At 39.2% G+C, this 12,013-nt stretch overlaps 1 protein-coding gene across 1 annotated transcript in view; it reads right to left on the bottom strand.

The window, feature by feature from the left end:
* The window catches only part of ANK3 (ankyrin 3), a 366,065-nt gene that overhangs the window by 175,382 nt on the left and 178,670 nt on the right, over positions 1-12,013 (bottom strand). The window contains 3 exon segments of the mRNA XM_017855490.1: positions 1,702-1,800; positions 4,454-4,552; positions 6,727-6,924. Of these exon segments, the coding sequence (XP_017710979.1) occupies positions 1,702-1,800; positions 4,454-4,552; positions 6,727-6,924 (396 nt within the window).

The raw sequence follows: 12,013 nt of genomic DNA, 5'->3' as shown, positions 1-12,013 counted from the left end.
TGCTTGGGGCTGCTGGAAGATGCAGTCTTACTGGGGAGCCGACTCTCAGGGTAAGGGTGCAGGACCTCCTAGCTTGCCCCTTCTGTGCCAGGATGGTGCTTGTTTATTGTTACTTCTTTAATGCTCATGAGTCCAATGAGCATTATTATGTTTATGGTCTGTTGTGCTAATACTGTGATGTCAAATTTGAAATCCTGTAAAACAATGCCACATGCAGATCACGGGTGGTAAGTTACTACTCTGATAGCTACTCTGAAGTGAGCCTCATGGTTCCTACAGAGCAATGTTTAGTGTGGGAAAATAATACCATTGAGTAATCTATGGATACAGAATTCCACGGGTTTGCTATAACATGGTGAAGCACATTAACGAGAGACTACCTTGAAGTTAGTTGAAATCACTTCTTTTTTTTTTTTTTTTTTTTTTTTTGAGATGGAGTCTCACTCTGTTGCCCAGGCTAGAGTGTAATGGCATGATCTCGGCTTACTGCAACCTCTGCCTCCCAAGTTCAACTTATTCTCATGCCTCAGCCTCCTGAGTAGCTGGAATTACATGCATGCACCACCACAACCAGCTAATTCTTTTTTGTATTTTTAGTAGAGATGGGTTTCACCGTGTTGGCCAGGCTGGTCTTGAACTCCTGAACTTAAGTGATCCACCCATCTCAGCCTTCCAAAGTGCTGGGATTACGGGCCTGAGCCACCTCACCCTGCTGAAATCACTTCTTTGTATAAATAACCATAGTGTCTAAATGACCTCTCCAACATGTGGCACTTTTAATGTTTTGTTGTAGAAAATATTCCCCACACTTTATTTTTTATTTATTTTTATTTATTTTTGAGACAGAGTTACACTCTTATCGCCCAGGCTGGAGTGCAATGGCGCAGTCTCGGCTCACCACAACCTCCGCCTCCCGGGTTCGAGCAATTCTCCTGTCTCAGCCTCCCGGGTTGCTAGGATTACAGGCATGTGCCACCACACCTAGCTAATTTTGTATTTTTTAGTAGAGACGGGGGTTTCTCCATGTTGATCGGGCTGGTCTCAAACTTCCAACCTCATGTGACCCACCTGCCTCGGCCTCCCGAAGCGCTGGGATTACAAGCGTGAGCCACCGTGTCTGGCCACACTTTATTTTTTAAAACATAATATCCAGTAGTAATGCACCTGTAAGTTTAATGAACATAGTTCATAAGTCCTAACAATTTGTGGCCAACTAGAGACTGAGCGGATCTTGCCTTTGAAGTAAAGGAAACAAATGTATTCTTGAATTTTCTTCTTTTAAGTAGTCATATTAATTACATATTAATTAATTATAATAACAATAAGGTAGGGCATGGTGGCTCATGCCTATAAGCCCAACAATTTAGGAGGCCAACGCAGGAGGATTGCTTGAAGCCAGGAGTTCAAGACCAGCCTGGGCAACATAGTGAGGCCCCCATCTCTACAAAATATTTAAAAATTAGCCGGGCATGGTGGCATATTCCTGTAGTCCCAGTGAGTTGGGAGGCTGAGGTGGGAGGAGCACCTGAGTCCAGGATTCTAGGCCGCAGTGAACTATGATTGCACCACTGCATTCCAGTCTGGGAGACAGAGCAATACTCCAACTCTTAAAAAAATAAAAAACAAAAAAGTAGATAAAAATCACCTTTGCCAGTTTATTAAATACTCACAATGGACCTCCTTCGTTCAAAGAATACTTACCACATTGGTGGTGTTTGGTGAGGCTCCATGATGCATTAGTTGTGATACAATATTTACATGCCCCATGAAGGCAGCAACATGGATTGGGGTAAGGCCCGACTAAGGGGAAAAGAAGAAAATGGTGGTTTGTTGGCTTAGCATAAAAGAGGTTTGTCGGTGAGCCTGCCTGCCTGCCTGCCATCCATCCATCCATCTAAACCAGTTTAATGATCAGATTAGAAGAATCAGGACATTCACCATTATGTTACAGATTCTATAACGGTAAATATATCAACACATAATCATCATTTTCTTAAAGCAAATTCTGTTACTATGAAAGACTTATGTCATACCTATTAAAAAAGAAAAAGAATTTATTTCATACTTTTAATGTAGATCTTTGAAAAAACTGATAAATAACTTGAAGGTTGTTTTTCCCCTTTACTAACAAACCTTCCTTATCCATATGTGTGTGTAGAGGGAGGACAGCGGTGATTTCATACATGTTAGTAAAAAGTCAACTTTTATTTCAGATCCTATTCTGGGCTTTAAAGATGATTCCCATTTATGTCACATATAAAAGAGCAGGGTACCTAACACGAAGCTGTTTCTTTAATAAATGAACAAATCAGCATTAATAGTTTCAAACATTTAATTTTTTAACTTTATGGGTATTACAAATTAAGGCAATATAAATAAAGCAAATATTACAATGTTCACTAGACTTGAATTGCTTCAGATCCTATGCACACATACATACACATATATGTACATAGACCCCAGAATACTATTCAGCATAAAGCAGAATTTATTGATTCCAGGATATTTTATATTGAATATGTCCATGATTGTGAGATTTAAATAGAGTGAATAAGAAAGATAGAAATCTCAAGTCATTAATTTTTTAAAAGTATAATTTACTTGTGCTTTTATATGAAATGATTCCATTTTAAATTTTCAGAGTTTAATTTAGCTTACAACATGAACATCATAACTTGATAAAACTTTTTTTTTTAGTATATCTAGAAAAGCTAACCTGTTTTTTAAAAGGGACAGAAGGGGATAATTAATCTCAGCAAAATTTGAGAAATGCCAAAATATATGAGAGGAATTCTATACAATCAAAGTGAGGTAAAAGACAGAAAAGGAATAATTCTGGCTGCCTAGACTTCAAAAAGTGAGAAGAATGGAGGACAATTAGGAAAACGAGAATTTTGTTATAGTCTTGGCACCTTTTTCCATTGGCAGGGGAGTAGTTAGAGCTCGTGCAAGGCAAAATCTTGGTCTAAACTGCCTTTTAAAGCTCTTAGGGAACAGAGAGCTGGATTACTGGTTGACACCTCTGGACATTTACTCAAACATCAGCCAAGAATTTACTTTTATTTTAGAGCCTATTCTGGTCTGTAAGAGGGTTCCTATGCACTGAAAGTAAACTTTCTATTTTATACTTAAAAATAACAGGTTGCCTAATATGAAGCCATAAGCCGGACAATATGGCAAATCAGTATTCATATTCTCAACCATTTCATATTTTAAAAATTCTAATTGTAAATCTAGGCAAATACTCCATTTGCAAGCAAGAAACTGAAGCCAAGCAACAATCACTAGACTAGACTTTAATTTTTATGTTTGCTTCAAATCCTATAGTTAAGCATCAGGTATTCAACAAAACTTTACTGAATGATCTACTATGTATGGCCCAGACACTGTGGGTATATGAAGACCAGTCAGACACAGCCCTGCCTCCAAGGAGCCTTTAGCCTCTGGGGGTCTTGGGGGCACCACTGAGTCATAAGTCAGAGAGTTGGATAAGGGCACAGGATGAGGTGATGGTTCCTAGAAGGAACATGTAGTCCAGGCTGGGGAGTGAGGGGAGGTTTCCTGAAGAAGGTGGCCCAGATCTGGTTCTAAAGGATGTGCAGGATTTGCCTGGCCAAGAGGGTGTGACACACAGAGGCATAGACATACAGAGGCAAACAAGAGAGTGTCTAGTCTATGGAAGTGCCAAGGGTTAGAATTAGAATTAACAGAGATCAGAGTGCTAGGAGGTAGTGAGGTGGAGGTTGGGGGTCTGGGACAAGTCTGAAAGGGTAGGTGTCAGGCTTGGTTTGCTTTGTAGAAGGTGCAGTCCTGATTCTGATGGATCATTTATCTGAGTTCTGAGTTGGTTCCTATGAGAGAAACTTAGATCTAATCCTTTACTAACCTCAGCAGCAGTTTCATTAATTTTGAGTTTTGAGACAGAGTAATCCTTACTTGACAAAAGCACCAAGGTCGTCTTGCGCAGGGTTTTGACATTTTGAATCAGATGATTTTTTGTTGCGGGAGACTGTCCTGTATACTGTAAACTGTTTAGTAGCATCCTTGGCCTTGACCCACTAGATACCAGTAGTACTATCCAGTTGTGACAACTAAAAGTACCTCCAGACATGACTAAATGCCCCCTGGGGGACAAAACTGCACCCATTACAGAAGTACTACAGTTTAGGATTTGATACAAATTATGCTTTCTGTGATGGGGCCGTTTCCCTTAAGCATATGTTTTAGGTTACGTTTCTTGACATGGTGATACATTTGCATCCAACTCACCCACCAACAGGCTTGTCTGCTTCTCCTAAGGACTGGCAGCCCTTTTGCTGAATAGTTCAGAATGCAGTCTATGGCCATGATATACCAACAAACTAGCTGGTCCCTGGAGATGGCCCTGGGGCTCTGGCTGCTAAGGCTATACTCTTGGTATCTCAGGACTCCCAGAAATCTTAACTCTTCTCACCTCGGTTACAGCTTGGATGGATGCACCGTGTTTCAGAAGGAGTTCCATTACTTTAATTCGATTCTTCTTGCAGGCAATATGAAGAGGGGTAAAGCCATTCTGCAAGGGACAAATACATATACCTGCTTGACTACATTCCATCAAAATCCAGTTTCACTATGTACAGTAAAATAGTCTTGCTAAAATGATGTGTGGTAAATTGAAATGAACAGAAAGTACCAGGGTTGAGCAGCATGTAGATTCTATTCTGGAAGTAGTCTAGCTGCCCTAGGAACCCAAGGTGCCCTGGTAATTATGAACAGGAAGTGAATTTTTGTTACAGTCTCCTTGTTAGCTGAGGTAAAAATGATCATTCATTTCGTTATTTTATTTCGGAATTCGCTCTTCCAAATAATATGCTCCTGGCTGGGTGTGGTGGCTCACAAGTGTAATCCCAGCACTTTGGGAGGCCGAGGTGGGTGGATCACCTGAGGTCAGGAGTTCGAGACCAGCCTGACCAACATGGTGAAATCCCATCTCTACTAAAAATACAAAAATTAGTTGGGCATAGTGGCAAGCACCTGTAATCCCAGCTACTTGGGAGGCTGAGGCAGGAGAGTCGCTTGAACCCAGGAGGCAGAGGTTGCAGTGAGCCGAGATTGTGCAATTACACTTCAGTCTGGGCAACAAGAGGGAAATTCTGTTTCAAAATAACTAATGATAATAATAATAATAATAATAATAATATGTCCCTCCTCTACCTCATTTCAAATACAGACTGATAACTCCTGGCCCCAACATTTGTCCTCACGGCTCCACTTCACCAAGGTTTATTCTGTTCTCTTTGCTGTGTTTTAAGACAACTACAAGGCCAGTTCTAAAATGTTTTGATTTCTTCTCTAGCTTTATGCTTCAAGTAGGTGTTTACCCCAAGGATGCAGAAATGTAAATAACCCATTATTTGAATAATTTGGTTTACTATTTAATCTAATAAAAGAATCTGCTTTTTAATAAATTATGTCCCAAGTTGTCCTGCCTGCCAGTTGAGACTGTGGCACGTATTTCAGCAGCCCCTGGAGAACTATAAAATACCAGAGTCCACCGTAAAAGCTTAGGTCAAAGTCACTGTAGGTGCTTTCACCAAGACTTCTCAGACCATTTGGCCACAGTCCATCCCAGGATGACTGGCTATAACCTCCATATGTTGTGAAATCTTCAGAGTCACAGGAAAATGAGAGTGGGAGCCCACGCCCTGTTTTGGGACTTACTTTTTTTTCTTGTATGGAAAAATGAGTCATGACTGTTAATTTCCTTTCTCCCTTCTCAGAATTCAGACACGTTTGATAGACTGGGTGGGTCTACAGACAGATCTTGAAATGCTGGTTTGGTAAAAGGTTTTAGAATTATAGTGGCAAGGAGGTGTCTGGGGTCTGGAGAGTTTCTCTTTCGTCATTCTTTCCTGCCCACTCTCAATTTTAGAGCCCACAGAGTACAAGAGCTGGTAGAGATCTATCCAGACGGGATGACCGCACTCTTTGGAAAGGGGTAAAAACCCTTCCTTAAAGGGTCGATTGGATGATGACAACCTTTACCTCAAAATTGCTAGTAAACTCACATGCTTTCCCTAAAATTGGATGACTTATTTTTTCCTAAACATGGGTGCTTACTCTGAAATAGACAGCTTACTAAGTTGGGACCATTTATTTTTGCAAAGACAACAAACACCATTTTGCTGAGAAAACCAAAGTATAGCACGGCTAAAGGCTAAAAGAACAAATTACTTTAAAGGGAAGCCTATAAACCAGACCAAAATTCTGATTGGCAAAAGGAAACAGAAGATTACAGGCAATATTTCACTAACTTACAAGGTTAAGATAATATAAAATTTTAGCTCACAAATCCCTAGACTGCTTATGTTTAAAATAGATATTTTTGATAACTTTGCCTCGTTTTCAGATCTCCAAATAAACTTTTAATTCACAGAATTATAAGTTTATCCACAATAAGATGACGTTGGCCACCTTAGTCTTTTTATAATTGTGTAGTCTTTGGGTTCATAAGGGAATCACTTACGTGACCATAAAAACATTAACAGTTTGGCTCCATCAGCCTTTCTCATGTCGGAAATAGAAAATTTTGTAGACTTTCCTGAAGGATATTTGAAAAAATTGACAAGAAGTACACTTTAACTAGCACCTTCCATTTTAACCTCCTCAAAGCATTCCCTTCACATACAGAGGCAGCAGGTTGTGAGCAAGACAACTGAGGCTGGACTCGCTGGTTGAGCCACTCACCAGGGCTTTGGCATTGGGGTTAGCTTTCTTATCCAAGAGAACCTTGGCGACTTTGTAATGGCCACAGTGGGCAGCCACGTGTAGGGCAGTCAGGTAGTCATTGGTGACATCGTCCACGGGCACATTATGCTGGAGGAGAAGCTGGACGCAGTTTAAGTGGTCCCCTTGTGTGGCCATGTGCAATGGAGACAATCCATTCTGGAACACATAAGGAAATCAGAGTTCATTCATTTACCTTTTAAACACAAATGTGCAGAACACAAAATAAAGTGCAAATATAAACAGATAAAAACTCCAGTTCTTCACATGAAAATACCTTCTATTTGTAAAAGCTTTTGACAACTATTTTGAACTACAGCTATTTTTAAAATTGGTCCTCCCAACTGCTTATGTCAGTCAATAACAAGTTGTCAAGGATAATGTCTTTTCCTAATTTAATAGAAGTGTGAATTGCAGCATGGGTCATAACGCAGATGAATGGAAATTTTACTTTTCTTTTTCTTTTAAATAGAGATATGGTTTCACTCTGTTGCTCAGCTGGTCTCAAACTCCAGCCTGAAGCGATCCTCCTGCCTCAGCTTCCCAAAGCACTGGGATTATAGGTATGAGCTACTAGAACTTGGCCGAATAGGAATTCTTAATATTTAAGACTGAAAGAAAAAAATGAAGGTAAGAACAGATTGGTATTCATTGGACTGGTATTAATTTTGTCCTTAGAGATTACTGATACCCAATATTGAAGCTATATTGATTTGACTTTAAAAAAGGTCCCAATTAATGCATTTCATCTCACATCAAAGAAGAAAGGAAAACATTTCCCTTTTCTATCAATCTGGTGCCCCCATGTGTCTATGATGAGGAAAGGCAGGGCATTGACAAAGCCATTAACTAATGCTCACCTTGTTAGTTTAAATCAACCTGGGTTCAATAACACAGTTAATCATGTGCAGTAGGAATGAGTTGAAAATTCATTTGAAGAGCAGAGAGAACAAATATATATGGTCAAAGGTAAATAAAACCTAGAATGACACCAGCATTCAATATGTTTCCTAATGAAGGCAAAACAAGGTATGAAGATGTCAATCCTTTCTTTTAACTATGACGGCAAAGTGGGGGAGCCTAGGAAATTCCTAGAGAATTCAATTATCAAAAGAGGCTGTATCAATTATTATAACATAGTTTAACATGTTTTTGGGAAAAGTAATTTGACAGCAAATTCAGTTTCTAAAAAAATTGTCGTTAACGAATTTTGACAATGACAGATCAAATATGCACCAAGGAACCAGAGGTTTCTCAATCCTCTGAGCCAAGTTATTTGCTCTGAATTTATCAATGAATGACATAAAGAAGGAATTCAGGATAAGAAAAAGTAATATGAGCTCCTTGTTAACCATTCCCGTGGCATTATTCACTCTCTGACATATATTTCAACGATTTGGATTCCTTGAAGGCAAGAGGTACATGGTTATTATTTTTTCCATTGCACAGAAGAGAGCTTTGCACATACAGGAAGAGCTCAGCAAATATCTAGGTCAATTTAAAGGCCTCGTACACTGTCAGTCTATCAGGATATTTCTGCCTAAAAAATTTCCCTCAAATATTTTAAACCATAGAAATGAAGGTGCAGGAAAAGGTAGGAACATTTCCCATTTGAGATAGTGCTACCCACGAGCATATGGACTGCTTTATTCCTGCCAAAACATTCTTTTGCTTTATGTTTTGATACAGTCTTAAAGGAAAACACGAAGTAAACAAGCGAACAAACAAAAAAACCCCACAAAATCTGAGAGAACAAAGAATAGTGGAGAGTAGAAATGGGAGGCAGTGTCAATAAAAAAAAAATTCTCTAGCAATGCAAAAACACAATGATTGTGTGGATGGGAAACTTAAAGATAATTGGAGAAGGACAAGAAAACAGTACAGAAAAGATCATCTGCCCTATGGAACGAAGTGGTATTACATATGGTGCCTGAAAATACGGATCCAATGTAATGGGCTTTCTTAGCTCAGTAAGACGAAATTCTTGAAGAACTGGTCAGATGGCCTTAAGCCTAGGAATGTACTCTTTCACTTAATAGTCATTCAAGAAATATTTGCTGAAGCCCTACTGTGTTCTGGGCACAAATACAGGTGCTTGTGGGTATTGCACTGAAGAAGAAAAAGTTCTTGCTTTCATTCTATTGAAGAGAACAGACAGCAAGCAAGTAAACAAGCATATAATTTCAAGATGGTGTTAAAAGCTCTAAAAAAAATAAAATATGGCCAGATGGCACTGGCAGGGGGTGGTGAAGATGGGAGGGGTAAATCATGAGAAAACGCCTGTTTATGAGGAAGACATTTGCGTTGAAGAATGTACGGGGACCGCAGAGATCTGGAACAAGCTGAGGGAACTCAAACCAAGCAAACAGGAAATGAAAACAAAGGTGTAGTCTAGGAAGTAAAATAAGGCTGGTTAGCTGGAAGATGGTGAGGAAGGAGCAAAACAGGAGGAGATGAGGAAGAGAGGTGGTCAGAATATCTTAAGAAGTCTATCCTCAGCGCAGAGGGAGATATCTGATCAAACACGGCAGATGTAATAGCTATATTTATCCTTCCTCTCCCAAAACTCCACCAAAAAGCAATAATAGATTTAAAGGGTAAAATCCAGAGGGGCACACATGTGCGTGTCCTTTTCCATTCCCACATACACAATGGGGAAGAAATCAAAAACAGATGAGGGTTGTCTCCAAACTTCAGAATATGAAAAGAGGATTTGAGTGTGGTCATTCATCCAGTCGAAGAGAGAGGCTGAAACCTAAGTGTCTGAAGCAGTAGAATCAGTGCTGTGCTGACAAATGTTTAACATCCAACTCCTGGAAAAAGAAAAGCCCCAGTGTGTAGCACTAGCCAGTTTCCATGCTGTCAATCCCCACACAACAACCAATTTCAAGCCGTCCATCTGATGTTACTGAATGGGCATTGGGAAGAGATGTACACAACCAGCTCGTGAGCCAATACAATCAGGCTCCAGCACACTGCTGGGAATAAAAAGACAAGCTGATTTGCCTTTCAAATCCCAAAAAAGTGGAGGCTACGGAAGCATAGTACCTCAGAAGATGAGACGAGACTTGGGGCTGCAAGTAAAATTGGATCAAAGACTGTGTATGGAGCTGTCAGGTCTCCAGGCCCTTCCCAACTCAGCAAAGTCAGATAACTGCCTCCTTCTAGCCTGAAGGACACCAGAATTAGTGTCTGGAGAAGGTGAACTAGAGAGATTCAGATTCAAGGGCCCAGGCAGAACAGAGGAAAGTGATGAGGATTTGGACCGAGAATAGGTGATCACAGAAAAAGGAAGGAGAATGGAGGCGTTAAAGTTAGGCTGCTTGGATTCAAATCCTTGTTCTGCCACTAACTGAGATATTTTGAGAAAGCTACTTTATCTGTTTGGGTTTCAGTTTCCTCATTTATTAAAAGGGAGTAACAGTAATACCAGCATCTCACTTAATGAGGATTAAATGAGTTAATATGTGTAAAGGACATAGAGCCTGATAAACAGTAATCACTATGTAAATATTAGTTATCAATATTACGATTAAAGTATGCATAAAGCACAAGACTGGCAGCCTCTTTCCCCTACTCAGAATGTATTCACACAGGTGTGCACTGCAAAGGTTGGTGGATTTGTCTCTCAAAAAACTGTACCACCTATGGTAAAGGGAACATAATCCTGACATTAAAGAGCCCCTCTTAACCACTGCCACCTGATCAGTACTGCCTAAACTCTTTAGAGCTGCTACTCACATGTTTGTGCCTGACACAGTCAGGTACAGCCATTGTGGTAAGCCTTCAATATAAAAGATAGAGCCAAAGGAAAAAAAAAAAAAAAAAGAGGAAAAAAAGGAAATCTGAGGAATTAGAGACATTCGGGAAACAGAAAAACTAAATTACAAGAAAGTTATCTCAAATGTTCTCAGAAAGGTAACAGAAAATATTGTACCCATTAAACAAGAACAGGATACTTTAAGAAAAGAAGCTATCAGATAACAAGAAAATGTTCTTGAAAATTAAAAGGTTAGAAGAAAAAAATTAAGATTTCTCAGAAAAAATCCAAACCAATGAGATGAATAGGAGAAAAAAGATGAGCAACTCTCTGATGTTTAACATTCTTCCTTATTGCTTTGAGAAAATGAAAATCAATTTGAAAGAGAACAATGGGGATTAGTGGGAGGGTTTTTGAGCAGGAGCCTGAAGTGATTTGGATGACAGTTTATATGGCCACTTTGACTGCAAAGTGGGAACTGATTTGTGAAGGAGCACAAAGGGAAATGGGGGACCAACAGGAAGCTACTACAGTGCTTCAGTGAGAAATGATAATGTGGCTTAGAAGACAACAGTAGTGGAGGAGGAAAGAAAATAGATATGGGATATGTAAAAGGAAAGAACAAACAGAATCGTCAAGATAAGAAACACTCAAAAGGCCAAGGCCAAGATGTCATCATATACAATGAAACCATCATGGATGTTTAATTCTATTAGACAACACTCTCAGCAGCTCACCTGTCTAAACCCTACATTTTAAATGAGTGATGGAATTGTCCAGACCATCTCAACCCTGTCTAGTCTTCCTAATATTGTTGAGAAAACACTGACCAGAGTGAAAGTAGAAATATGTGCTTCTGTTGCTTTGATAATGTTTAGAGATTAAAGCTCTTAGTAAAGCTTAGTATCATTTCCAAAAAAAATCACTGGTTTAATTAATAAAAATAGTAGTGACAATGAGGTGGTTTATATGTCTCAAAATTTATTTGCAAATATTCTCTTCTTCAAATGATGTCAAATGGTTTTATTATAAAAAAAGTCTAAAAGAGAATCAATCATTAATTTTTTTCAGGCAATCATCACGTGTTCCTTTCAGATATGTCAACATTCCCAAAAGCCCAATCAAGGTGCAATCTTTCCAAAGTTTCCAGTCTTCATCAGCTAAGTGATATCCTCGACCTTCTTAATAGCCTGTGAACTCTCAAGAAATAAGCTGAGGGGCTAAACACAGCCAGCATCCATACTTTACAGAGTGTAGAAATTTTAGTCTTTCTTAACCTGACAAGCAATTATTTCTGAGCTATGAAAATTTCAGAGAGTAAAATCAAGCAGTAAGCATTCCTGAAGCAAAACAGAAACCACACACACACAAACGACTTCGTATAGCACATTCCACATAAAATTTTAGTAAGTCCAAACTTACTTTGAGGTTCTGTAAAGATTTGGTGAACATAACTACTCTGATTCATTTTCTTTTTTTTTTTTTTTT

The sequence above is a fragment of the Rhinopithecus bieti genome, unplaced genomic scaffold (assembly GCF_001698545.2).
Source record: "Rhinopithecus bieti isolate Rb0 unplaced genomic scaffold, ASM169854v2 scaffold_39703, whole genome shotgun sequence".
NCBI classification, from domain to species: Eukaryota; Metazoa; Chordata; class Mammalia; order Primates; family Cercopithecidae; genus Rhinopithecus; species Rhinopithecus bieti.
Note: the sequence above shows the minus strand (reverse complement) of the source record. Positions and strands in the feature narration are given on the sequence as shown.